We start from the raw sequence: 27,216 nt of genomic DNA on the forward strand, positions 1-27,216 counted from the left end.
AATACTAGGCTTCTAACCTTGCCATGTTTGTGCAGACTACTGCACAAACACGCTGCTGCTGAACATCACAATTTAGCAGCTGATCTAGACAAGGCCACTGAGTATCAGTCACAGCAGGATCATGTACAATGGAACAATGTGTCTCTGTGCTCGTATTAAATTAAAAATGTGTTGACATCTGTGTGTCTACAGTGAGTTCAGAGGTCAATAAGTGGAAAAAGAACCTTGGAGTTGGAAATATTTTCTAAAATTCTACAAGAAAAAACACTTCAGGAAGTGCAGAAATACAGGGGAATAACACAAAGTATTTAGAAAGATTGAATCTTATTCAACTATTTCAACTCAGAAAACTGTCTGTAACTTCAAACGGTATGTTATTTCTTTGAAATTGTCGAACTGTAAGAACTGAAAGAACTGTTGGATTTTTAACGTTTCGTCAGTCCTTGGATTACTTAACTGCCACGTGCCGATCCATGAGGAATTTAACCAAACTTAAGCTTCAAGTGTGATATTTAATCAAAGTCATTTTATTCTATACATTTCAAGTTGTTTCAAACCAAATTCTGTAAAAAGAAAAATAAAACTTTTGCGCTCCATGATGCAACCGAGAAGCTGTGAGTGACTCAGCTGTGACCAACAGCTACTTGACAAAAATTCAGGGACTTTTCAGATGAGCTGGACTGAACTACAGACACTGTTTACAGAAAGCAGACAGGAGACAAGTATGAAAAGAAGTTAAAAAAGCACACAGTAAAATATCTATGGTATGGAGTGTCACTTTTTTCAGTATTGGTAACATCTGTGGGCACTTGGAAAAATGCTGTACAAATGAAATCTTTTTTTGCTTGTTTATGATTTATGTCCTTATACCCAATACAATTTCTCACATTTCTGAGTTCTTCCTACTTCTAGCTGTGGTTGCACAGTTTCCACTAAGGTGCAGGACTTCATATCGCAGTGAAAAATGAGCAAACAGTAAGTTAAACTGTGACAGAAATGTCTTGAGGTTTAAGACTTACATTTGTCTAATTGCCATTTAACCCCTAGACCCTCATGGACCCATTTTGGATCCAAATTTGCATTCCTTCCTCCGTGTTCAGTTGCTGTTCAAGTATTTATTGCAGGGAGGATTGGCATTTAATAAATGGCACTGCCTGAAATTTTTTTTTTCCATTAATGCTGTTTGCTTGTCTGCATGACAAATCCTGTACAGCATCCATCTCCATAGGCAATACTCTTGTTTAAATTACATGAGCTCATCATTGCATCAATATGGTAATACCCATGTTTGGCAATTCTCTTAAATTCTTGAAAACTTTCTTAATATTAAATAAATAAGCAGCCCTGAAGCATTCATTAGAGGTAAGCACAATGCTCTTCTTTTAAAAGTTTATTTTGATGCTGGCCTTATTTTAAGTGAGACCAAATATTGGCAGCAAATAATGATGGGAGCTACCAAATTACTTTGTTGATTTATATGAATAATTTATGAGGTTCAGAAACCAGAATATTCATCTTCCACCCTAAAAGCGCATTTTGTGCGACATTTGAGTGTTGCCTATCCCCAGAATATCCAAGACAGATATGTTAATATATATGTAATGACAAAATGTTAAGCTCAAATCATAAGACAGACTGGAACCGGACCTTTGTAACTATGCTTGTTACGTGTTTGATTGAACTTGTTGTAAATTAAAGTTTTCTTCACCAACTAGTAAGTCGCAAAGTCCCTGCTACTTCATAATGTAGGCCTATACATTAAAATAATGATTACATTTTTATAATGATGGAAGCTATGGATAGCCTCACCTGTTCTAAACAAAACAAGACAAAGCATGTATGGCCACCCCTTAAAATGATCCGGATAATAGCTCAGAAGTGAAGGTAGTGAGATTAGCCTGAAAATAGCCCAGGACTCTCAGTGTTAACAGAACTGAATAAGTCAAATGTTACTTGTTAAGTGCAGTGACGGCAGCTCCCTGGTGGTCCTCCACTGTGATGGAAACAGCTACACGGTGTCTGGCTGGTCTGAAGCCTGGAGGGAGGAAGGCCGAGTGCTCTGGACTGCTGCCTTTGTAAACGCAGAAGTCTTCGCAGTAGTCTTCTCTGCAGCGCGTCACCAGCAGACTGTACAGCAAAGGAGTCTCTGAGACCCCCAGATCACTGTAACCTGCAGAGTGGGAATGACAAAGAGGACGTGTGAGAAAAGAAAATACGATGATCACAGCACACAGTAGATGAGTAAGAGGAAGAGAGCGTCTTCCCACCTGAGCAGTTGAAGTGCACTCGGTCCACCAGTGTTTGTATCCTCCAGCCTTCAGCGTCCTCTTCCCCAAACTCCACCCCCGCGTCCCCTCCCACTCTCAGGTGACACTTCCCACCCGCTGGGGGGTTATTGTGGTGCAGCGTGATAGAGGCAACGCCCTCGCCGTCTAAACTGCTGTCGGTCACATGCAGGGTGAAAATGTAGGAAACTCTCTGGCGCAGGATGCCCTGTCGCAGCACCAGATTCATGTCGTTACTACCCGTGGTGGTGGAGGAGAGGTCCAGGACCAGAGTCTCGTTCTGAAGCGTCATGGCACTCCAGCGCTGAGAGGCAGAGAGGAATGGAGGGAGATTTTAGTGATGGTAAGCCGTGCTTGGCATTTTCCTTAAAAATACTGTCCCATTAATACATTAAATTAGCAGCCTTGAAGCTTTCATTAAAAATTTTCTATTTTAAAAATAGTTTTGATGCTTGCCTTACTGGAATTAATTTAATATCAGAACAAATGTTCGAGGCAAGCAGTCACAAGAGGGACCGATTAGATACATGAATGATTTATGAGGCTGAGAAACTAGGATAATAATGTTCCACTTTAAAAGTCACTTTTGCCACATGTGCCAAGTTTCACATTTCTCAGACTGTATCTTTCAGTTTTTCAGCTCATAATTCTGTAAACCAATAAACAGAGGTTTAATAAAGGTATTTTACCATGGCCCTTTAATGCTAGCTGTGTTTTTCCTATATTGCAGGTAGGCTGGTAAGGAGAAGCATGTGGTAGGGTATAATGCAGCACTTTAAGAAAAGCAAAGCGCCGATTCTAGTTTCATATTCTCAGCAGACATATAGACATGAGAGTGAGTCTCTAGCTTAGCTCTCAGCACAGAGTGTAATTTTTGGGATACAACTTGTTATTAATGGTTGCAAAAGTGCTGGAAAGTTCCTGCAGCTGCAGAAACTTTTAACCTGTAATTTTAAGCTACATACAAAAATCTGGTCACATTCAACTCTATTTTGGACTTTTCTATGTATAATAATGGGCCATATTTTTCCACGTCAGCTATATTTAGAAAGAAACAGATCTCAGCTAAAAAAAAAAAAAGATCTTGGACATTTTTGTCATGATTACATTATTGAGTGTACATATATTTCTCAAAGCCTCCCCTCCAGTGTGATTACAACACAGACTCGTAGGACAAAAAGTGCATAATATTCGTCTTATAACAACAACCCCGAGTTTTTTTTTCAGCACCATAGCCAGGCTGACAAAGAGTACAGCTCTGGGGAAACTTCCTTTAGCTCTTCGTAGTGATGACCTCATGATCTTCTTTACAAGTAAAGATTTGAATATTAGACAAAAAAATCATGAACATGTGGTCCAGTGGATCTGGAGGCGTCCATAGAAGCAGGTTTATACTTTGACTGCTCCTCTGTTGTAAATCTCTCAGAGCTCATGTCAAAAGTCAGTTCTTCGAAATGTGTCTATTAGAGCCCATCCCAACCACACTGGTCAAGGACATCTTTCCTTTAATTAACACTTCAGTATTAGATATCATCAACCTCTATTTACTAACAGGCTACACACTGCAGGCTTTCAAGGTTGCTATAATGAAACCACTAATCAAAAAGCCTACTCTGGAACCTCCCTTAAATTTCTAAAATTATTGAAAAAGTGGTTGCAAGCCAGTTATGTGACCATCTGCACAGAAATGGCTTGTCCAAAGAGTTTTAGACAAGGTTTAGAATACATCATAGCACAGAAACAGGACTGGTGAAGGTCACAAATGATCGTCTGATAGCCTCAGACGGTGGGCTAGTTTCTATACTGGTTTCACTGGATCTGAGTGCTGTATTTGATACATTTGAACACACTATCTTATTACAGAGACATGAACATGTTATTGGAATTAAAGGAACTGCACTAAAGTGGTTTTAATTATATTTATCAGACATATTCCAGTTTGACCGTGTTGATGAGACCTCTTCCATCCACACCAGAGTTAGTTCTGGAGTTTGACAGGTTTCAGTGTCAGGACCACTATAATTTAGTTGGTACATGTGCCTTTAGGCAATATTAAGAAACAATTCATACATTTCCATTGTTATGCAGATGACACACAGCTATATTTAGCTATGAAGTCAAATGAAATCAGTTAGCCAAACTCCAGGAATATCTGAAGGAAGTAAAGGCCAGGATGACCAGTCACTTTCTTCATATAAATTCTGACAAAACTCAGGTTATTGTATTTGACACCTCAGAAACACATTATCGAACCAGATATTTACTCTGGATGATGTTGCCTCCAGTTCTACTGTAAAGAACCTTGGAGTTATTTTTGATTAGAATATATCCTTCACACATGTAATGAAGGCTGTAGAACAGCCTTCTTTCACCCACGTAATATTGTCAAATTCAGGAACATTCTGTCTCAGTGTGATGCTGAAAAACTAGCTCCTGCATTTTCTAACTTCTAGGCTGGACTATTGTAATTCTTCATTATCAGGTTGTCCCAATAACTGGTACAAAATGCTGCAGCCTGAAAGGTTCCTTCCAAAGACTACTTTAGATTATTGGGTTCTCTGTTCTTTGTTTAAAATGTGTGAAGCGTTATCAGATGACATATGTTGTGAATTGGTGCTATATAAGTAAATCTGAATTGAAATTGAGCTTCACATCTCTTGTGATTACAGCAACATGAGACTGAGGCAGACACAAAAGTCCATATTGATTTCTGACAGACATACTGCATTAGAGACGAGACATTTTGCCATCTGGTGTAAGATTAATGCACACAGTCTGCAGACACTCTCTCCTGCAGTTTATGTCGCCATGACAACGACATGATGGGGGGGGGGAAGTGCCATTAAAACCACATTTATCTGGGGGCGGTGCTGCTGTGAGTCACATTCAGGTACACTGTATATTCAGTGCCACTACAAATGTGTTGTTTGACAGAAAACGTGTGTCAAACTAGAAAACACTCCTGCGTATCCAACTTTTGTGTGGATTATGATGTATTGTATTCACAACTTGAGGTATAAGTACTCAGTTGCTGTTTGGTCCAGACTTTAAGAAGCTGTGGATTACTGTAAACATCAAACAATCACTTCACTGTTTTTCAAGCATTTGACGTGACTGTACAGTTGGCTTCTCTTCTCTCTCCACTGGCTGCCAGTGGAGTCTAAAATTTAATTATAAAACAATGATTATTACCAAACTCTACACAGTTTAGCCCAGAGTACATTTCTGCATTCTTGTGTCCATACAGAATCTTTAAAGTCTCTTCGGTCAGCGAACCCATTTACTAAATGTACCCAAAGCTTAACCGAAAATGAAGTGAGCTCGCTGCTTGCAAATCCAAACTTAAGGGTTTTCTTCTCATAATAATATTCTCTAATTTGCTGGATTAAAAAAATAATCCTTATTTTTTGTAACAAATGATTAGCTTATTTATATTTCTTATCTGTATTAAAGGTTTGTCTGGTTATTCTGAACTTAATAAAGCTACTTACAAGTTTTTGTAAAGTGCTGCATGAATAGATCTGTATGCAAGGGCGTCAGAATGTTTTTAAAAGTGGGGGGGATGGAGACCACAGCACTTTGAGAAAATGTCGAAGAACGGCGGCAAAATGCCACAAGCTGGGCTCGAACTCACAACCACCGCACCAAAGGCAGAGGCTCAACCTGTTGAGCTATCGGTACATGCGGGTAGAGGGGTCTGTGGGCTGCTATAGTACTAATTCTCCCGGGCCGAAATTTTGCCCCTGCACGCCTCTGGTCGGAGCTTCCACTTGGCACAGGCGCAAATTTAGCTTCTGCACGTTTTTTTTTTTGTTTTTTTTAAACCTCACGAAGGTGTGCTGCGTGTCTGTGCAACTCTCGGCCGAGTGCAGATGGTGGAGCGTCAGAATTTTCTATACTACTGAAAATATCTGGGTTTACAACGGCTTACATGTGAAGAATTTGAATGTGTTGGAGACAAAATGACCCCTGACAAAAAGTGGGGGGGGACACATCCCCACCGTCCCCCCCTAAACTGACGCCTATGTCTGTGTGTAATTACTTGTTACAATCGCTTCCACGAGGCGTTTAAGAGCCCTAAGTGAAACTGAATTCTGTACAGCTGATGCCTATCTTTCACCACTCTGATGACATAAGTCAGCTATAGAGTATGCACAGAGAAACAAATTTACTGCAACACAGGAGGAAAACTAAAGCACAGTGTAATTATAGTTACACAGCACACAGTCAGCTGGCATGTGAATTTTGAGCTACAACGACTGGACGAGTGTCTCTCAAATAGTTTCCTTGTGTCAGTTAGGACATAACATATTCTGTCTGGCTCCACTTGTATGATGAGCTCACTCTCACACCCACACACTACTGCCTGCATCTGAAATCCCAGGGAAAGTCTGAATAAAGCAGGCGATGAGATAGAGAAAGAGGAGAAGAAAGAAGCAAGACAAAGACCTGGAAAATGCAGCTGCTTCTGTGGCGCAGTGACCTCATTTGCCGAGACATGGAGAGTGAGGTTTAAATTGTGTGTTTGTGCCTGTGTGAGTGTGAACTTACCCCACGGTGGAGGCCCTGGCAGTTGGTGCAAGTTCCCTTGAGGTAGACGTGCGAGTTTTGGCTGACCTCATAAATGGACTGGGCCTTACAGGACACACACTCCAGGTACACCATGGGGATGTGGCCACTCTGAACGAGCACCTGTCAGACACACACAGATCAAAGGTTAGCAGTCTAGAGAGCTGGCGGCTCCGATTAGAAACCTCCATTTCCAACCACTTCAAAACACAAACATTTATCTGATTCATGTGTATGTTCTTCTTGACTATTTCTTCACACTCACATTACCAACACCATACAGTATGCATTGTACAGCGAAAGATCACATTTGCTTCTTTCCTCTAATTCACACAAGTATATCATTAATAATTTAATGAAGAGACTGACTGTTGTCAATAAAGACAATGATATCATTGACTTACAGTCTGTGTGGTTGATTCTGGTGCCATCCCGTCTTTCCTGATGGTCAGTTTGAAGGTGTATTCAACTTCTGCCTCCAGCTTGGAGCCAGGGATTCCCTGCACAGGACCCCTGGGGTCCAGACCACTCAGACTAGGACAGTGCTCTGGACCCTGCAAACAGAAACAGAAGAAGAATCTTCTTTATAAAACCAGTTAATTTCACAGAGAACAAGAACAAGGTTTCTTACAAGATATCAGCATTGAGTAACATATACACTGATACAGTGCCAAAAATTACAAAACAATTCCCTCCTTTACTTTACCCTGCAATTTGACATTTATTGCAAACTGTTATGTCCATAAAACACAGTTTCATTGTGATGAAGACAGAGCAAAAGGTCAGAATAACATGAATAAATGTGCAGCGGGATTTGATAAAATGTTACCAGTGGCAGAAGTTCAGTTTGTTACTTCCTGTTGATTGTAGAGTTTATTGAATACCTGCAGCATTGTAGCATCACATACATCCCACAGCAGTGGTAACTTTATTGATTACTTAATTATAAATTATCCCAGACATGGAGAAAGAATTCATCAGGATCTCACAGCAGGTCACATTGCGAACTTTTGTTTTATTGTCACGTCACAACTCTGTACCTAATGCTGATAAATTCTAATAAATATCTTTGTGACAAGCTGCTTTGTGAATTTCACCCAAAATAAGAAGTTACAGTTCTTTCAGCAGTTGTGGATTTTGATTTTTACTGACAGAGACAAAGCACACTATTGAATTTATCTTCCAGAACTATATTTCAAACCGTCTTGTTTATGAAGCCCAAACTCATCTAGAACCTACATATTTGTATCTGTACTTTCATTTTAGTTTTTATTACTCTGAATTCTGAGATCTTCTCTTTTTTTCTAGACATTATTCAGATTTTTTAAAGTACTTCACTCACTGCTTTTTTTTCTGTAACATTTAACTTGCTAAGATTTATCCTAATCTGAAAGGTCTGTATGACTGGTACAGATCATTCACTGGCTGTTGGTGTTAGCATGTTCAAAACCAATAAACAGAGGTTTAATAAAAAGTTCCTCGTGTTTCCCCTGACAAATTTGGTGAGGCTGTGTTTCCCTTAGTACTGTCTCTTGATCTTAGCCTAGCCTTGCTAGATCCATGTTCTGAAGGCACAAGGGTCTAGGCACGCTCGACAGGGAGGGAGGCGGGCTAAAAGGTTGTCTATCAAATCACTCTGCAGCAATTGGGTAGGTATACAACCAATCAGCGCAACGAATAGGCTCCTAGAGCGCCGGAAATCAGAGAATGCGGTAGTTCGGTGAAGCCTTATTTATACAATCAATGGGTGAAGCTCAAGTATATTACAGACATGTTAACAGAAAGATTATTCAAAGTCGGTGCTAATGGAGCTCAACGACTGTTGTCGTTTTTGTTGTCGACCCTGGCAGAGAATTAAATTCGTTGCCGTGGGTTGTCTAGCGCGGCTAGGCTAGTTGTTTCCGGTTGTTTCTGTCAGAATCGTCACGCCTCTGTCGTCACTTAGTTACGCCCGTCTTCTGACTCTACACTTCATGGTGATTGGTCCGGCCAGTTTTAGGAGAATCCAGCCTCGAGCCTTATGAAGGGTAACTAGACCCACCCTGGCAGAGAATTAAATTCGTTGCCGTGGGTTGTCTAGCGCGGCTAGGCTAGTTGTTTCCGGTTGTTTCTGTCAGAATCGTCACGCCTCTGTCGTCACTTAGTTACGCCCGTCTTCTGACTCTACACTTCATGGTGATTGGTCCGGCCAGTTTTAGGAGAATCCAGCCTCGAGCCTTATGAAGGGTAACTAGACCCACCCTGGCAGAGAATTAAATTCGTTGCTGTGGGTTGTCTAGCGCGGCTAGGCTACCTTGATCTCAGAATCACGAACTTACTTAATATTAAAAATAAATAAGATAAAGAGCCTATATTTTCATACAGATCATTTGATTTCAGTAAAATTAATATTGTAACTGCAGTGATACTGATTTTTATTCTTATGATCTTGCTTGTAAAGTCCTTATGAAGGCAAATTGTCTTCAAATAAAGCATTCTATTTTGTTTTATCAAAGTTTTTAGATTTTATGATTATTTTACCATAATAAAATGACTCTGTCCAACATTAAAAATGTTACTAATACCTTACATTGAGTCAAGACGCCCGTAAAGCACTTTGAAATACATGAAATTTGTTTGGAAATGCACTTAATAAATGAAGAGAAGTAACTGTCAGGAGTCTTCATGCAGGATCACATGACAGGGACCAGTGTTACATTTATAGGTGAATTTCTTTTTAGTCAGCAAATTGGAACGGAGATGAAAATATCACATTTTCAGTCAGTCAGCGGCAACATGATCTATTCTTCATGTCGAGGATCACTACTGGTGACGACAGGTGGCCATACAGCTACCAAAAAGAAGAAATTGAAGCTTTCACAGTGAATAAACTCAGACTCTACAAATGGGAAAAAAACACATGAGGTTAGGAGCACGTTTGTTGTTTTCTTCAACATTTACGTGGCTTTACACTGTGAATTCATCCCGCAGGGTCGGACTGTCCAGGAAAAGTTCTATTGCAATGACCTGAGAGGTGACAAAATCCCCATGCTGTGCTCTGGTCACAGCTTGCCGATTATGCAGGTGGGTTTTTTTTAGGCCACAACAACTGAATAATTGCTTCGCATCCACTACTACTCAACAGTTGAGTTTCATCTTGTGAATTTTCCCTGTGCTACAAAATGAAACTCAAACTGAAGGGTCTCCATTTTGACAGAGTTTAGAAGATTCAGTGCTCATTACAGATGGTGCTGGACTTGTTTACATAACTTTCAGGCCGCATTACAAATGTTGCAGAACTGCTGGGAGCGCTGTGTTGTTGCACAAGCAAACTACTTTGATGGGGATGGCAGTCAAATTTAAATCAGATTCAGTTTCTGTTTTAATAAGTCTTTCTGATCACCTCTTGCACTGCCTTCTACAACTTTATTCAGTGAGGACAGTGTTTCTGTCCAATCATTTATTTAGTCTGTCTAGCTTTGACTCCTGCCACTAGAGTGCAAAAACTATTTCACTTTCTGCAGTCAAATTGAACATCCCTCTTTCTTTTTATCAAAAGTACTGCACAGCAATTAGAGAGAGAGAGAGAGAGTGTGTGTGTGTGTGTGTGTGTGTGTGTGTGTGTGTGTGTGTGTGTGTGTGTGTGTGTGTGTGTGTGTGTGTGTGTGTGTGTGTGTGTAATTGTCAGGGTGGGGAGCAAAGCACCAGCTGTGGAATGCAAAGTTTATCTCTAAACAGTTATATAACCCTTTAAATGCCTGCCTCCTTAGATGTACAATATACAGACGCACACATCTGTACTGGTTACTTTGTGAGGACCTTCGCTGACTCAATGCATTCCAAACCTTAACCATCATGGCTAAATACCAAACCCCAAAGCTCATCCTAATCTAACCTTAATCCTGAAACTAAGTCCTAACCTACATGCAGCCCTTTTTGAATCTTTCCTGATGAGAACTGGATAAAACAGACTCACTTTCCAGAAAATGCACACACTTTCACTGTTATAAACACAAACTCGCCCTCACAAAGGTGGACATACGACTCCACACACACACACACACACTCTGTCCTGCTGGATACACCCATCCCATTGGGTCTTATATTGTGGTCTTTTCTGCTCCAGCAGAATGTGTTCCCGCCCAACCAAGGAAGCAGTGAGTGCGAAAAACACCAAATGAGCATACACTCAACACTCAGTGGATACACTAACAAACCGTCCTGAAATAAGTTCTCCTCCTCACATCAGTGCTGCCAAGCCTCTCTGAAGCCAGCTACACAACTCAGGACCAGATGAACTATTATGTAATTTTTTTCACAGCCTCCTTTGCAGGATCAAGTTCTCCAAAATCTGCTCCAGGAGTTCACCATTTAAAAGTACAATAAGAAATTCTAAGAGTGAGTTTGGTGTAACAAGTCAACACTCGTATTTGTATTAGACTCGAGTCAGGTGTCGGACAAATGGCAAAAAACACAGAGAGAATCCTGTCGAACTTCAAAAACAAAGGCAGAGCAGCAGGAAACTGATTATATGTAAATACATCAGTTAATAACACGCTATTCACTGTTCTACTCTATACTTAAGAAATCAGAGTATATGTAATAAATAATGGCTCTAATCTATTTCCCTTCCAACTATGCTAATATCAGCTGGATTTAGACAGATGCTGCTGTCGCTCCTCCGTTTTACTACATTTAGACACAGCAGATAGATGATATACAGCTTTTGTTTTAGGCTAGTGTTTACCTTTGATGTACTTTGACACTCCCAGGCGTAGTAGAGCAGCGACTGACTGTCTGGGTCCATGTTGGGGTCATAGGATGGCTCTGCATTCAGCAACAGGTCCTGTGTATTCGGCCAAACCCTGTAGGTGCCACCTTCTATGATGGGCATCAGCCTGACAAGTAACAGGGGTACAGTTAGCAGAAAAAAAAAGACCATGTAATACAAATTTAAAATTCCTGTCAATCGGTAATGATTGTTCTAACAATCAGAGGTGCAAGTAATCTTTGCAAACCTTTATCTTCGATAAACTAAAAGTTATGATGGGAAATGAACAATACACTGTGCAACCTCCACATCAAACAAGCAACTTTCCTTAGCTTTCTCCCTCAGACTTTGGGCGTACATTTGAGGATGGTATTGTCATAAGTGATCTTCTAGCAGAGAAAGAAAGAAACTGAATTTCTCTTTAAGGCAATTATTTCTCATGTTGTAGCTATGTGGGGCAAAGTAGTGCAGGGGGTAGTACTGTCGTGTCACTGCATATAAAGATCAGGAAAATCTTTGACATCACCCATAGTTTTGGGTATTTAAGTTCTTTTAAAGATCAATGTGATGGTTCCAGCTGTTGATATCTTGACAATACCTGACTATGAGTCAAACCAAAAATAAGCAAATAAGCACACGAGTGGAATTCAGGTAGGCCATGCCACCGTCTTTTGGCCTCGAACTGCCACATCCTAAACTGACACCTTAATATAATACAACAGAATACAATTTAAATTGTTTTAGAAAACAAAAGCCCACATAAATTAAATGAATGAATGCCATAAATGAACAAACTAGCTGTAAAGATCAATTTGGGCATTTCAACATGGGAGTCTATGGGGATTTACTTGCTTATGGCGCCAGCCTCAAGTGGTCATATGAGGAATTGCAGCTATTGGCACTTCTTCACTGCTTTAATTTTTCAGCCCCGAAAGTTACTGCTTGGATGGATGTTGTTATTGTCTCTTCAGTTTATATTATCGAAAGTCTTTCAAGTTGTTTCATGGATGTTATTCGTTTACGTCGCCTGGATAAAACTGATTTCAGTTTCCCAATTTCTTCTGTTTTCTTTGCATTAAAGTTTTTAAAATTGACACTGTTCCCCAAATGTAATAAAATCTGTACTAGTGCAAAAGAAACCCATATGAATGTCTCCAAACAACAAGCTTGAGAGGTAAGTGTATCAAGACTCAAAAGTACATACTGAAAATAAGGATCAACAGCAGAGAAATGGGCAGTGAGACCACTTATTTATCACTATGAAACTAGACATTTATAAGAATTGATTGCAATGAATTTAAGGAGAACACAAGTGCCAAGCTGTTGATGAAGATTTTGGGTGGATTGATGGTTTTATTTCACACTTTATCAAGATCACAGATGATTACTGATATAATACGCAATGTACCTTCTCAAGTAAGTAAAAATCATTAAACCAACAGTTTGTACTGACCTGGCCGCCATGACACCGAGGTGCAGACAAGCAGCTTTCCTTAGCGGCACACCTTCGTATGACAAAGAAAACACCAAGGTGTAGTTCCCTGCTGCCAAAGCCATCTTCGGCAACGACAGCTGCAGCCGCCGCACATCCACCTCCCCCGGCAGGCGAATTACTCGGACAGGCAAAAACTGAGAGGGCTGAGTAACTGTTCTGGGCAGCACTGGGTTGTCTTTCATTATTTCACTCTCACAGGAAGACCCTGCGAGTACTTGCCAGAGGTACTGAGCTCCGTAGCGTATGCAGCCTTTCAGGTCCACGCTGGCTTCTACCAAAGCGGGCTGGTAGCGCCAGATGGCCAGACGTGGGGATTGAACCACCTGAACTTCTGGCTCTTCACACTCCAATACGCTGATGTTCACTTCAACCTGGGCTAACACCGAGCTCACCAGGTTTCTGCAGTTTACCTAGAAAGGAAATAAGCAAGCTTGTAAATTCATAAACTTGAAAACATCAGCAATCAATATACCTCATATTTCAAGGACAAATAAAAGAACGGAATTAAAAAAACATACCTGGACCAGGTAGTGCCCTGGGTGTCTGTATGCATAACCCACAGTTGTGGTGTTGGTGTGAACTTGAGTAGAGCCGTCACCAAAGTCCCACGAGCACTCCACAGGACTAGATCTGGGTGTGACAGAGGCCATCAGGGTTACTGTCTTATTGATGAAAGTGTCCCGAGGCACTGCGTCCAGGACAGCAGTCTTCAGCAGGTGCTGCACCAGTATGTGCCTGGTGATATTCTGACCATGCAGGCTGTTGAAGGCCCTCAGATAGATGATCAATAAACCAGGTTCTTCTGGCGTGTATGGCGCCTAGGGGATGTTGGAATTCATAAAGATATGTCATCCTTCAAGCCATTAACAGCTCTTAACTATGCTGTGATAGATATGTCATGATTACAAAGGCTTTCATCTGCACATGAACAGACCTCTTTGCCCATATGTGATGCCTTGTGGAGATGCAGATCAAAAGTCCACAGGAAACTAACAGGTTTGCCTGTCTTGACGTTGGCCACAAACACTTTCTTTACACCTACAGGAATCGCTGCACAGCATCCTTCAATGGAAAGATTACGCACAGGCTCCATCACCTCCACTTGGATCAGATGGCACCTCTTGGAACTGACCTGGAGCAACACATTGAAACGTACAAATTTAACTACTGCAATGTTTTAGTTTGATGTACTTTTTAATAAGCAGAACATCCTAATTTCATTCATTCAAGCTTTATTTAAACTCAAAAAGCATTTAGGTAAAGAGTCCTCATTTACAATGTAGTCAAGCAAAAAGATAAAATAAAATGTAAGCACACAAATAAGACCCTTGGATAAACTTAAATGGATTACAACCATTAAGAATAATTTAATCTTTCAAAATATAAAAACAAATGAGGTTGGAGTTCAAATAAGTGGTAATAAAGACATGTTATATCAAGTTTCAGGTGCAAGGTGAGTGAAACTGTATTTTGTCAATGTAATTATGTAAATGCGCCAATACTATGTCAGGCAGTGACAGCAAATCTCATACGCCAGTGCAAGTGTACACAGGCAGAACCTGAAAATAATTTGGCAAATGCTCGAAACTCGATAGGCTGTACCTCTGAGATGAAGCAAGAAGCTTTGCACATCTTCATAAAATGGTAAAGAGCTAGCCATGTATGACAATATTTAATGTAATTGTATGCAATTGCTTATGTAATGGATGGAATCTTACAATGTACATTAGCAATCTTTTTTCTTTTTTTTTTTTTAACATTACCTGGTTGTGAGCAGTGAGATTCACCAAGTACGAGTCCACCCTGGAGAATACATGGCTGTAGGTTGTGTTGGGCTGAAGATACCTAGTGGCATCACCACTGATGCTGAGGATCAGTTGAACATCCGTACCTGCTAGCATCGTAATTGTGAAATCCACCTTTTCATTCACTGCTACATACTTCTTACTTGCCTTTATCTCCAATCCCTGAATTTTGTCTTGAACAAAGAACTCTCTGGAGATGACCTGACTGCTCACATTGTTGGTGGCATTCAAAGTAACACTGGCTGTCTTTGGCTCCTGGAAGATCAAAGAGGTTTTCTTTCCTATTTCTGTTCTCCCTTCCATCAGCCATGTCCACACTACATTGGTTCCTTCTGACACGTTCCCCTGGAGCAAGATGTTCACCCCCGTTGCTACGAAATTCTGCTCTGTCACATTGGTGGCTGAGAAATTTAACCCAGAAATCACTTCCTGGACACTGACAATCTCTGACACAACCTCCAAGCTAACTTTATTGAAGACCTCCACAGTGACTTTTTTTTTGCCGGGACTGTTGAAATTGTGGGTTTTCCAGGACTTGTTCCAGTCCAGAGTGTTCCCATCTATAGTCCAGCGGTACTGCAGGTCTGTCCCTTCATTAGTCTTTACTGTCATATTTGTTGAAGAACCTACAGCAACTGGATTGTTGCTGATCTGCAGCTGCACACTTCCAGCTGGTTTGAGAAAGTGGATGGTTCTGTTGAAGGAAAGCTGCCCCAGAAGGTTTGTTGCCCGGAGAAGGATTTCGCACGGACCTGGCTCGGAGAAATTCAACTCTACAGTCTTCCCTGTTGCATTGAATGAGCTGACAGGGTCCAGTTCTCTAATAAGGTTCCAAGTAAAGGTAATGTTGGTGCCTTCCTTTGCGTCGGCTTGAAGGTGAAGAACACGATTCGTAGCGTAACAACAACCAACCAGCCCTGTGCCTCCTCCAATCTCATCCACTAAAATCTTTAGTTCTTCCAGCTCACGTTGGACAGACAGAATGATACTTGCTTGTGATGTTTCCACATTGTTCTCTGCTGTCACAATGATGTTGAAGGTGCCAACAGAGCGAAAGGTGTAGAACATGGTGCGCGTTCCTGGGATTGAGGTGCAGCAATATCCAAGAGAACCAGACACCATCCAGGAAAACCGCACACCGTCTTCCTCCTCCATATGGGCCTCAAAATGGACTGTAGCATTGAGAGGGACATTTACCAAGCTCGCATTGACTGTCAAGTTCTGAATTGGTGCAAGCACACTAACAGGCAGAACAGTGTCATTGTGACTAACTTTGTTGGCTGCTTTCAGTGTGATATTGTAGTTTCCCGAGATGTTGTAAGTATGGATGGTATTCTTGCCTGTAAGCTCATTTCCATCTCCAAAATTCCAGATATAAGTGACATTGGAGGCCAAGGAGGAAGTAATGAAAGTATATGGTGCTCCAAGTGTCAGATTATTGTACTTTGTGCCATTATGATGAATAACAATTGGTCCAACGGGCATCAGAACCTCAATCACAGCACTGGCGTTACTGGCAGAGATGTTATTGAAAACATGTACTGTCACAATGTAAAGACCGGGGTTTTTATATGCTGCCATGATGTGCTCAGAACCACGGATGGGCACGAGATCTTCCTCTCTACCAAAGTCCCACTGATAGCTGTAGTTAAACTGTGGCTCAGCTCTCACATGGAACTTTATTTCCTCCCCCACAGCGTAATGTGATTTCTCAAGAATAAGGCTAATATTGGTCAAAGCTGGCTGCACACACACCCAGCTAAAGAAATTGTCCTTGGTGGCCTTGTTGACCTGGCTAGAAAGGAGTAGGGAGAGTTGGTAGTTCCCACTTGTTTGGTAGGTGTGTGAGACTCTGGGATTTCCGTGGTGTGTTTCATTGAGGCTTCCGTCCCCAAAACTCCATTCATAAAGATGAACCGATGCATTTCCGGACACCCAGGCTTTAAAGTTGACTGGAGTCCGCTCTTGGACACACCCGGATGGCTCCATCCTTATAACTTGGAAGACAAACACCTGAACTGGAAGGACTGTCCAGCCAGAGCTCACAGCATTCATTGCAGTAACATTTACAGTGTAGTTGCCATCTTTGATGTAGCTGTGAGACACGCGAGGTTCAGGTGTATAGTATATGGTATAGACAGTGCCATCACCCATTGAGAATGTCCATGTGATGTTGTTACCTGAAGCTGAGGCCCACACTGTAGTGGAACTATTCAGCTCTGTGGGAGAGGAGCTTTCAGCTGTTAGAGCTTCAATTTCCTCATATACAAACATTTCAGCACATTCTTCTTTAGAACTGATGGTGTTATTTACTGATACACACACAGTGAAGACGCCACTCTGCGCGCAGGTGTGTTCCACACGGCGTCCTTGTAGGGTGGCAGAACCATCCCCAAAGTGCCAGTCGTAATGAATGCCGTACGGCGAGGGCAGGGGGTGAGCTTCAAAATCGGCGGATTTGCCAGCAAGGAGGAGTTGTGGCTCTGTTTGTATATCGACACGAGTGAGGATGCTGTAGACACTCATGTTGATGCTTTGACTGATGTTCTCATAACGATTGGAAACTGACACAAGTGCTGTGTATATTCCTGTACAGAGAAAGGAAAGAAAGAGAAACCAATGAAAAAGAGATAGTATTAGCTACATGTTATTATCTACCAGCAGGCTTCAAACATGGAAACCTCCATAAACACGACTGGACACGGCTCTATTACTGTATTCCACTATATCTGATAGAGAGAGGTTACCTGGCTGAGAGTAGACATAGGTGATGTTGTTGCTTAGGAGAATTTGATTAGGGGAATCTGGCCAGAGGAGGGAGAGAGGGTAGGGCGGCTTGTATTCAAACTCCTTATATCCTCCGTCACCAAAAGACCATCTACAGCATAACAGAGACAATGTAAAACCATTAAAGAAGGACTTTCAGATCAAGCTTTTTGTCCCTTTTTGGTCCCTACAATGTGATTGTGTAAACAGATTTCATCTATACAACATGAGTAATACCAGCACACATGCACTCACTGGAAAGCTGGAAAGGAGGAATCTTTTCTGACGACACAAGACAGGGTTTGGATGAGGAGAAGTGGAAACTGAAAACTCAGGAAGCCTCTCTGGACCAAGAATTGGTGAGAGCGGAGTGTAGCTAAGTGAAAGAGTGCTCCAAAGCAGGGAGGGTGGAAACATGAAAAAAGTAGGGAATGTAAAAGAGTAAAATAGAAAGAGTGGAAGAAAAAGGGGGAAAAAAGTACGGGGGAAACAGCCGCGCAGAGGGGAAAATTCTTGTCAGCAATCTTCCCAAACCACATGGTTATAAATCCAAGGCTCTGCTTTGACTTGACTGCAGCAGTGCTATTATGGCACAGAGAAAGACAAAAACAGAGAAAAGAGCAAAGACAGAGGAGAAGAAAGGAGCAGTCACACACAAAAAGAGACACAATGTGGGTTCACTCAGCCTTAAAAATAGAGACAGAGATAGAAATTGGCAGTTTTGTCTTTTTTAAATTTGAGTTGTTGTAAAGGGGGTATCTATCAAGCTATCCACTTATCTGTCCATGTTCATACCTGAAGGTGGCAGCCACAGACATGTCCACGAGCACAGAGGCGGTGAGAGTCTGGTTGGAGCCCTGAGGAACAACATCTGGCACACCTCTGACTGTGAGGTTATTCATGGGCTGCAGCCGGTCCACAGTTACATTGAAATGCTCTGTGAGTGCGCTGACATGGTTCATGGCCGTCACCTAGGAGAGACGGCACATTGTTGGTAAAAAGTTTTTGGTGACATCCAAGGCAGTCAAAGCAGCAACATAACTATGATATGCAAGTGTAATATTTCCAAAAACACAATTGCACCAATTAAAGTCTGTAACTGATTAAACAATTTTGATCAAAAAAAACACTTTCATTCAGCTTCTAAGCCGGAATTCTAAACATTTACTGGTTCCCACTGTTAGAAATATGTTTCTCATTTTCTTTTCACAATAAATGGATTTTGTACCGCTTATGGACAAAATTAGTAGTTCAAAGATGTTGACAAGGCTCTAGCAAACACTCACTTTTCACAGTCTGACATTTATATACTGGCAATTGTGCAACAAAACAGGGCAGAAAACATGACTGATGAAAGTAGTTGTTGGTTGCAGACAAGCGATCCATCGTCAAGAAGACCAAAATGTTAACTTTGGTGATTTTATGGTAACGCAAGGATGGTTGAGCCAACCACTTCAAACACATGCCAATGGAATTAGTACCTAATATTCAATCTTGTATATACGACAGCTTTCTTTCTAATTATGTGATTAACAGAATATATCCTAAAATTTAAAGTGCCTATACTCTGTGTTTTTAGATACCATGCTATTCTATATTATGTATGTAATGTACCAGCTAAACATTGCTGTCCAGCAGAGAAGTTACCTAATCATGAGTAAAATTTCTTTGATTTGCATATATATTGCAGATATTTAGTCAGTGTCTTTGGATAACACATTGGAAGAGAAGGCAATAAAAAACAAAACCAGAAAGTGATTCTTAGACTAGGACTGACTTTACTAATGATTTTCACTGGAGGGGTAGCCTAGCCGCGCTAGACCCAGCTCTTAAGACACAAGGGTCTAGGAACGCTCGACAGGGAGGGAGGCGGGCTAAAAGGTTGTCTTTCAAATCACTCTGCAGCAATTGGGTAGGTATACAACCAATCAGCGCAACGAATAGGCTGACGGAGTTCCTAGAGCGCCGGATTGTGGCTCAGTCCCATTAGCTTCCCAACCAGCGGAGCCAACTGGTATATTAAGGATTTGCCATATCCCGTCGGCATAAGTCCAAATACGTCTTTCTTCTCAATGAAACACTTCAATGCCGTCCTTTGTTTATCTTTCAAGTTGAATTTTAGCTTCAAATCTTTAAGGGCTGTGGCCAAAGCCCAGTCGAAAGATAACCGTTTATTGTGCGCCGGTTGTTTCTGTCAGAATCGTCGCACTTCTGTCGTCACTTAGTTACGCCCGCCTTCTGACTCTACACTTCATGGTGATTCGTCGGCCACTTTTAGGAGCATCCAACCTCGAGCCTTATGGAGGGTAACTAGACCCACCCTGGCAGAGAATTAAATTCATTGCCGTGGATTGTCTAGCGCGGCTAGGCTACTGGAGGGGGGTTCTAATATATAAATTTGGCCAATGTGTGGCAACAGAAAAGATTGTCTGGCAGAATGACAACAATTTGACTCATGCTGAATCTGATAATTAGACAGAAACTCACTGTGAGCTTGTAGACGGCAGCATGCTGGTAGATGACATTGAGGACTGTATTGTAATAGGTGAAGTACGGCTTGTCATCCACTGTCCATTTAAATGTGGGACTGGCGCCTTCAAGCACTGACGCTGTGTAGCTCTAAAACACACACAGAGTACAGTGTGGTGCATTAAATATTTATATCAAATATGAGCTCTTTACAAACTGTCAGTGAAATTAACACAAAATTAAAAACACACTCACCACAACCGACTCCATCAGCACTCTGTGTGCAGGGTCAGGCTGCACCACCAGTACTCTGAGCGGCTCTTCCAGGTGAACAAACACCACCAGACTGGCCTCTGTCACGTTATTGTGGGCTTCCAATTCTATCTGCACTGGGCCTTTCTGCTCATCCACACCCAGGCTCAGGTCCAGCACTGCGTACTGGCTTGGCTCTGAAACCTCGAGCCCAGACCCTGAGCTCAGCCCAGGCTGACAGAGCACTGGAAACTCCGGTGGACATTCAGGCTGGAAAGTTACGCTGAGATTACTGCCACGGCGTGACACCTTTGTTTCGTAGCTAGACTGCACACGGAGCACAAGGCGAGTGTCGTTGGGCTGCAGATAGAGGGTGTTGTTACGTGGAGGCGGGTGAAAGATTGTTAAGCCCAGTGGAGGCACCACCCGGAGTGAGCACGATGCTGAAGCTGGGTATGACGGCTCAACAGAGGTCACCTAAAATTCAAATAGGTTGTGTCTCAGTTACTACAGTCAAACAATCAAAACAAACACAGAGCAAACAAGGTAAAGACAGAAACTAACCTGTTCACTAAAAAGATCTGTATGCCCATGAAATGTTTATCTGACATCGGCGTTACAGAAAAACACAATTCACACTGAAAAAAAACTCTACACAGCGGGTTTCTGCATTCCTAAGCGACCACCTCCATGAATGCTGGGATATGACATGCAGCTTTGATTATTTACCAGCAGGCTGTAGAGTCCTGGCTGGGGTAGTCCATTAGACAGCTGTGCTCCCTGCAGCTGCGTCTCACTTTGCCCCACATAGAGCACTCTGATGGGACAAACCCCCTCCTCCAGCCAGCCTCCCTCGCCGTCCTTCACCAGGGTCTCCATGTCAAGCACCGGGTCGAGCAGAAGGTTGGCGTCGTGATCGGCTGCAGAGTCCGTTGGCTGTCCGTTGCTGCTGTTGATCCAGAACCACTCGGATTGGTTGAGGGCTAAAACGGGTTGCCGCAACGGTGAGTTTGGAGACGGCTGGCAGCGGAGAAGAGAGGACGGGCCGGCGTCGTGCTGCAGGGCGATCACATCCCCACGAGAAACCAGGATGTCCTCTAGTGTGTCTTGTAGCTGGAAGAAACAAGAATCAGTCCGAGATGCAGGCAAATAAATGTCTTCTCTTTGATCAATGTCGTGAAACAGCCCTGCACATCAGTTACAATGCATTTGCAGTTTATCCAGTCTGGCTGCAAACATCTTAAATCTCCGGATTCCTCCCACAGTCCAAAAACATACTCGGGTTAATTGGTGATTCTAAATTGTCTGTCGGTGTGAATGCGAGTGTGATTGTCTCTATATGTAGCCCTCTGACAGACTGGTGACATGTCCAGGTCGTCCCCTGCCTTCACCCTAAGTCAGCTGGGATAGACTCCAGCCCCCCCACGACCTCATAAGGATTAAGCAGTGTATAGATATTGGATGGATGGATGGGCTAAGGTATTCCTGAATAAGTTAGGAGACAAAGGTAGACCCTCTTACCAGTACATGTCCAGCTGGTCCTGCTGGTAGAGTGAAGACCACCTCATTCTGTAGAGTGTATCGCGGCCTCAACATCCCAGGTGGCAGACGGTGAGAATGGGAGCAGTTGGGACAGGAGGAAGGCTGGCAGAGACTAGAGAGGGGCAGGCATCGGCGCTGGAAGGGACACCACTGCTCTAATCTGGGGCAGGAGGGTGGATCACTGCTGCTGGTGTCGTTGGGGACACAAACAGCTACTGGGGTACACGCTGGACCTCCACAACCTGAAACAATAGATGCAGTGTGTTTGTCATTTAAAACAAAAAGTCTGGACATTAACAAAAAAATTATTCACTTCTTATTTCTTTTTATATCCATTTTCAAATGCATTGTATGTAAAAACAGCTGTAAAAGTAGAAAATATTATTTAGTGATTCAAGAAAGGAGATATTAGGCATCATTATCAGAAAAAAAAAACAGTGATGGGTGAAAGCTAGTGTTGCATTGCCAGACCATTCGCTAGCATTGACAACTCTTTGCAGAATGTTCTGACTGCACCTCATTATCATTCTGCTGTAAGAGTGTGTGTGTGTGTGTGTGTGTGTGTGTGTGTGGGGGGGGGGGGGGGGGGGGGTCATTGACTTATTTGTATTTCTTTAAAGCAATTGGGCAGTGCCAAGTTCAGGATGCTCCAATGGTTTCCCCTGAAAATAGTGACGGGGAATTGTTTTTGTGGAACATTTGCATGCAGAGAACTGAGCACTGTCATTAAAACAGCTAATTCACCCACCCAAAAAACTAGCTTTAAGTTTTTTAAGTTTGCCATATTTATACCCTCCAAACCGTTGGACAGATTTAGTGTGGCAGGTTTCTAGTCTGGAAGTTGTCGTTTCTCATAGTGACTGGAAATATGAAAAAAATCCCAAAAAAATCCCCTACACAATCTGTTAGTATTGTTATGTCTGTCCAACTTGTTTCTTCTAACATCTAAAATGTTGCAAAAATGCGAATAAAAGCGATGAGTTTCGGGATAAAAAAATGATTAATTCCAATAAACCTTTCCACTTGTTACGATCCAACCTCTTGGGGTTGGCTGGATGCAACAACAAAAAAAAAAACCCCAGATGTTATTGGTCGAGATGAAGGGATTTATTGCTTAGTGGCGAACGGAACATAAGAGTGACAATACAGAATACAAAACTGCTGCTAAATCAAAGAACAGAGTAAAACCAAATGAAGGCTAACAGAGTTTCACAAACTATCTAAACCCAAAACAAAGCAACTAAACTCCCTAGCCAAACAAAACTACATCGGCAACACCCACGACCAGTAACAAAAACTAATACAAAAGTGCAAAAACAAACTAAACAAAACTGGTGCCTCTGAACACACATTTGACCACACAGGTCACAAACACACACTGGCCACACAGACCACGAATACTCAAAACTCGAATGGCTTCTTCACTAAGCCCACAGTGTCTGTAGCACCCACCACAAGTGTCTACAGACCGAAGTGGTCTGCGGTACCCACCAACCCAACCACACGTGCCGACAGACCAAAACTCATCAAAATACAAACAAATGATCACACACAGAGGCACCAGGGCAGACTGGTCACAAATACCAGACGCCCTGACTAACAGCATGGTTGCAGGCACATAGCCTGCAGGTGTGCTGCTGGCTGCATCTGGTTGGTCAGAGGTGGAGGGGAGTTGGAGGGTGGCCCAGTCAGGAAGGTCGGAGGGCGGGGAGAACAGGATTGCAGTGCAGGTCGTCAGCTCTGGTGTCATTAGCTGGTAGCTAGGGTTCCAGAGACTCTGAAACAACCACAGCTGAACCCACACATGTAATTTTCCCCCCATAAAGGCCCAACAGGACATCACCCCAGAAACCAGACGGCACACCAATACTGGTGGCCGTAACACCCCTCCCCTTAAAATACAAACCTCAGGTTTGTACCAAAGTCCAGCACCCTCCTTAAGCCAATTACCCACCACCAAACAACAAAATCAAATAACCTACTAAGCAATAACATCACCTTACCTTTTTAAGCTGCGGGACCATGAAGATCCCGGACGAGCCCACACTTTCCAAAATGTGCACTTGTTCAATGTGAAAGATGTGTGAATATGTGTGTGGTTTGCGTATCCATAGCATGGAACATAATTAGTGTGGTGGGCTTACAGCATCTCCAGGTATGGTGGAGCAATCTACTGTATTATTAATACTCCAGCTGCATTATCTTATTATCTCCACCGTCTCCTCCTCCGCTCTTCCGCATTCATCAAGTTCAAATGAAAGCTTCTTGGGGAAAGATAATCCCGTGTCTTTAGCACGCTGCCTGCCTCTCTGGATTTGATTCTCAGCTCTTTGACTCTTATCTATGAATATCTTTGCTGTTTTGCTTCAGTGGAGCTGTGCCCAGGTGGTGTTGTTGGTGATTTTTTATTCTTCTGTTCTGCCCCTCAAACCGACTCCATTCAATCTTCCCTTTCATGGTAACCCACCTGACAACTTGAGACAAGGTTGGTCAGCGTGTGGAAACTGGTGTCATTGCTTTCATCAAACTGGCAGTGTGGGCTCAGGTGGCTTATGCGTTTCTTTAACACTTGCTGGTCCTAACTAAGAATGTGTGCACATGTGTTTTATGTGCAAAGTGTGAGTACGTGCGTTTCTGTGCAAGACTCACTGGGCAGCAGCAGGTGCCGGTTCAGATGACGACAGTGAGGTCTGTAGGTCTGGAATCGAATGTGGACTTGTGAGATGAGCTCCTGAGTGACAAACTCCAGGGAGGACAGACGACCTGCCTGAACGAAGCTCAGTGCAGGAAACAGCAGCATCTGGACAAGAAACAAAGCAGTAGTTTGATGAGGGAGGCTTTGAGGGCATCAATTTGATGAGCAAATAAAAAAGCGGAGATTCCCATTTACCTCTAAGCCACTGCTTGGAGGTTGTGGAGCAAACGGAAGAGTTGATGGCACACGTTGCAGAGGATTATGGGAAGGAAACACAGCCATGCCCACCATGAAGATCCCAGCATCTGGAACACGCACTGGAGAGGCAGAAAGAGAGTGGTAAAAGTGAGAAAAGAGGAGGGATGAATGAGGGATTTAAAAGGGAAGTGGTGCAGGTGTGGCAGTGTCTAAGAAATGGTCCACACAGTAACAAGCTGTTTTGACAGAGAAAGAGAAGGAGAAGTCAAAAGCCATTTTCTACACCTAAACATGTCAGCGTCATGCCTGAATGAGAATCTTGCTCCATTTTCTGTCATAGTAATATTTCTGTACCAACTTTCAACAAGGTATAAGTATGAGCTACATGCAGTCTCAATGACAGATAGACAAGTACTTATGATATACTTTGAGTTTTGTGAAATGATTTTCAATACTTTTTATAAAAAATTTGCATGTGCATATTACATCTATTTATATACCAAATTTCAGCCAATTTTCAGACCAAGATTTTTCTTGTTTCCTGAAATGTTTTTTACACTGACTCCCTCGCATTGCATGCTTCACATCTAGATGTGGTAAACACTTAGGACAGTCAAGAATTGCAGCAATTTTGAGAGGACGAAATCAAAAGCCATTTTCTGCACCTAAACATGTTGACTTCAGGAGTGAATGAGAACCCTGCTCAATTTTCTGCATTAGTAACAGCAGCAATCTCACGATGTCAGTAATATTTCCGTATCGACTTTCAACAAGATGCAAGTCTCAACTACATGCAGTCACACTGACGGACTGACAAACACTCATGACATACTTTGAGTTGTAGGAAGTGATTTTCAGTATTTTGCACCAATATTTACCCAAAAATATCAGAGAGCACGAAAAGACAGACTGTTGCTGAACATTTTTTCCTCATTCACTTACCTATGATTTCCCATCTATTACAAACTGGAATACCCTTAAAATGGAGCTTTAATGAAATAAAGACAGAAAATAACAAGTATTAACCCTTTAAGATTCCAGCCGTTTTCAGTACAAAAAAAATCACTAATATTCTATTTTTAAATAAAAAAATGACGAAAAATACAGGGAATATTGGACGCGCATCGCGAGGTGCATTTCCTTGAAAACGACCGATTCGGGGATTTTATACCGACTTCAGGACATGTTTAGGACAAAATAGTTTACTGGCTTGTGTCGTCTGGATGTAAAAGGTTGGATTATGGTCGTTTTTCGTGGAATATTTTTTTCTGTGTGTAATAATGAACCCGAAAATGTGAGTCGCGCTGAGTGCGTTGAAGCCGTGTATACAGAACGGATGGATGAATATTCGTTTTTGTCGGACAAATGTGTTTTTCTCACCCGCTGTGGTAATCACATCTAAAAGTGGTTTATACCGGCGGATTCATGAGAATCTAAGCTTTCCATCGGCATATAGTGTTTGTATAATCGCATTTGCAGCCGTCGGACATTCTTGAAATTCCTATGCAAATTAGTAGGTGTACCGCCGGCGGTACACTGAAGTTTAAGGGGTTAACAGTGATAAATACAATGAAGGTTTTGACAAAACGTTAACAGGAGTTAAGAGTTTAGTTTTTTGCTTCCAACTGTTGGAGGGACTCTTCCCTCTGAGTTTAATAAATAATATAGTGTTATCAAAACAAGAGTAGTGCTAATTTATGCAAGTAGGACAAAAGCAGAAACCTCATTAAATACTTAGAATTGTAAATTATCCCTGACATCGCGACAGGACCAATTAGGATCTCACAGCAAGTCAAACTGTGTAGTTTTCTCCACTTTAGACGGGTCAGCTGTCACACAAAGTCACAATTTTATCTTATACTATTACCTTACATAGTGTCCATAATAGGGACTTTTTCTCTATCTTGTGACAATCTGAATTGTAATTGTCGCTATATAAATAAAATTGAATTGAAAATTGAATTGAATCATCAGGTTGAGTTGAGTTCCATCACAGCTGTCTGGATTTTTTTTATTTTACAGTTGATTAAGCAGCATGTCATCACAGTCATTGTCATCACATGTGGACAGATTAGAAAATTGCTTGTGATGCATTTATTAATAGAGACCCATGTCTGAATGACAGATCTGGCACTTAAACGGACTGATGAAGCGAGCAGTTTTACCCATCCAACGTCTGAAAAAAATCTATGGAGAAAACAAATTTCCCAAGAAACAAGAAAAAAAACGCTTGAGTAAACAATGTATCTGTTTACTGCAGAGAGCCACAAACACTGAGACAGAATCAAAGACAGACGGAACCAAAAAAACACAACTGGACCATCAGTCAGACTGACACATTCATACTGTGGTCAGACACAAACGTACATTGTTGATTTCGCTTTTGAGTG

General features: G+C 42.0%; 1 protein-coding gene across 1 annotated transcript in view; it reads right to left on the reverse strand.

The window, feature by feature from the left end:
* Positions 1-27,216, reverse strand: part of pkd1a (polycystic kidney disease 1a) — an 85,169-nt gene that overhangs the window by 25,783 nt on the left and 32,170 nt on the right. Inside the window, exons 11-27 of the mRNA XM_051945782.1 lie at positions 24,824-24,945; positions 24,583-24,733; positions 21,913-22,175; positions 21,121-21,504; positions 20,395-20,868; positions 20,158-20,289; positions 18,466-18,641; positions 17,652-17,782; positions 14,863-17,492; positions 14,034-14,231; positions 13,618-13,917; positions 13,058-13,509; positions 11,581-11,731; positions 7,259-7,408; positions 6,837-6,977; positions 2,268-2,589; positions 1,954-2,170 (exon numbers count right to left, since the gene is read on the reverse strand). Of these exons, the coding sequence (XP_051801742.1) occupies positions 1,954-2,170; positions 2,268-2,589; positions 6,837-6,977; positions 7,259-7,408; positions 11,581-11,731; positions 13,058-13,509; positions 13,618-13,917; positions 14,034-14,231; positions 14,863-17,492; positions 17,652-17,782; positions 18,466-18,641; positions 20,158-20,289; positions 20,395-20,868; positions 21,121-21,504; positions 21,913-22,175; positions 24,583-24,733; positions 24,824-24,945 (6,394 nt within the window). The remainder of the gene's footprint in view (positions 1-1,953; positions 2,171-2,267; positions 2,590-6,836; positions 6,978-7,258; positions 7,409-11,580; positions 11,732-13,057; positions 13,510-13,617; positions 13,918-14,033; positions 14,232-14,862; positions 17,493-17,651; positions 17,783-18,465; positions 18,642-20,157; positions 20,290-20,394; positions 20,869-21,120; positions 21,505-21,912; positions 22,176-24,582; positions 24,734-24,823; positions 24,946-27,216) is intronic.

Source organism: Acanthochromis polyacanthus, chromosome 3 (assembly GCF_021347895.1).
Source record: "Acanthochromis polyacanthus isolate Apoly-LR-REF ecotype Palm Island chromosome 3, KAUST_Apoly_ChrSc, whole genome shotgun sequence".
In the NCBI taxonomy this organism is placed as follows: Eukaryota; Metazoa; Chordata; class Actinopteri; family Pomacentridae; genus Acanthochromis; species Acanthochromis polyacanthus.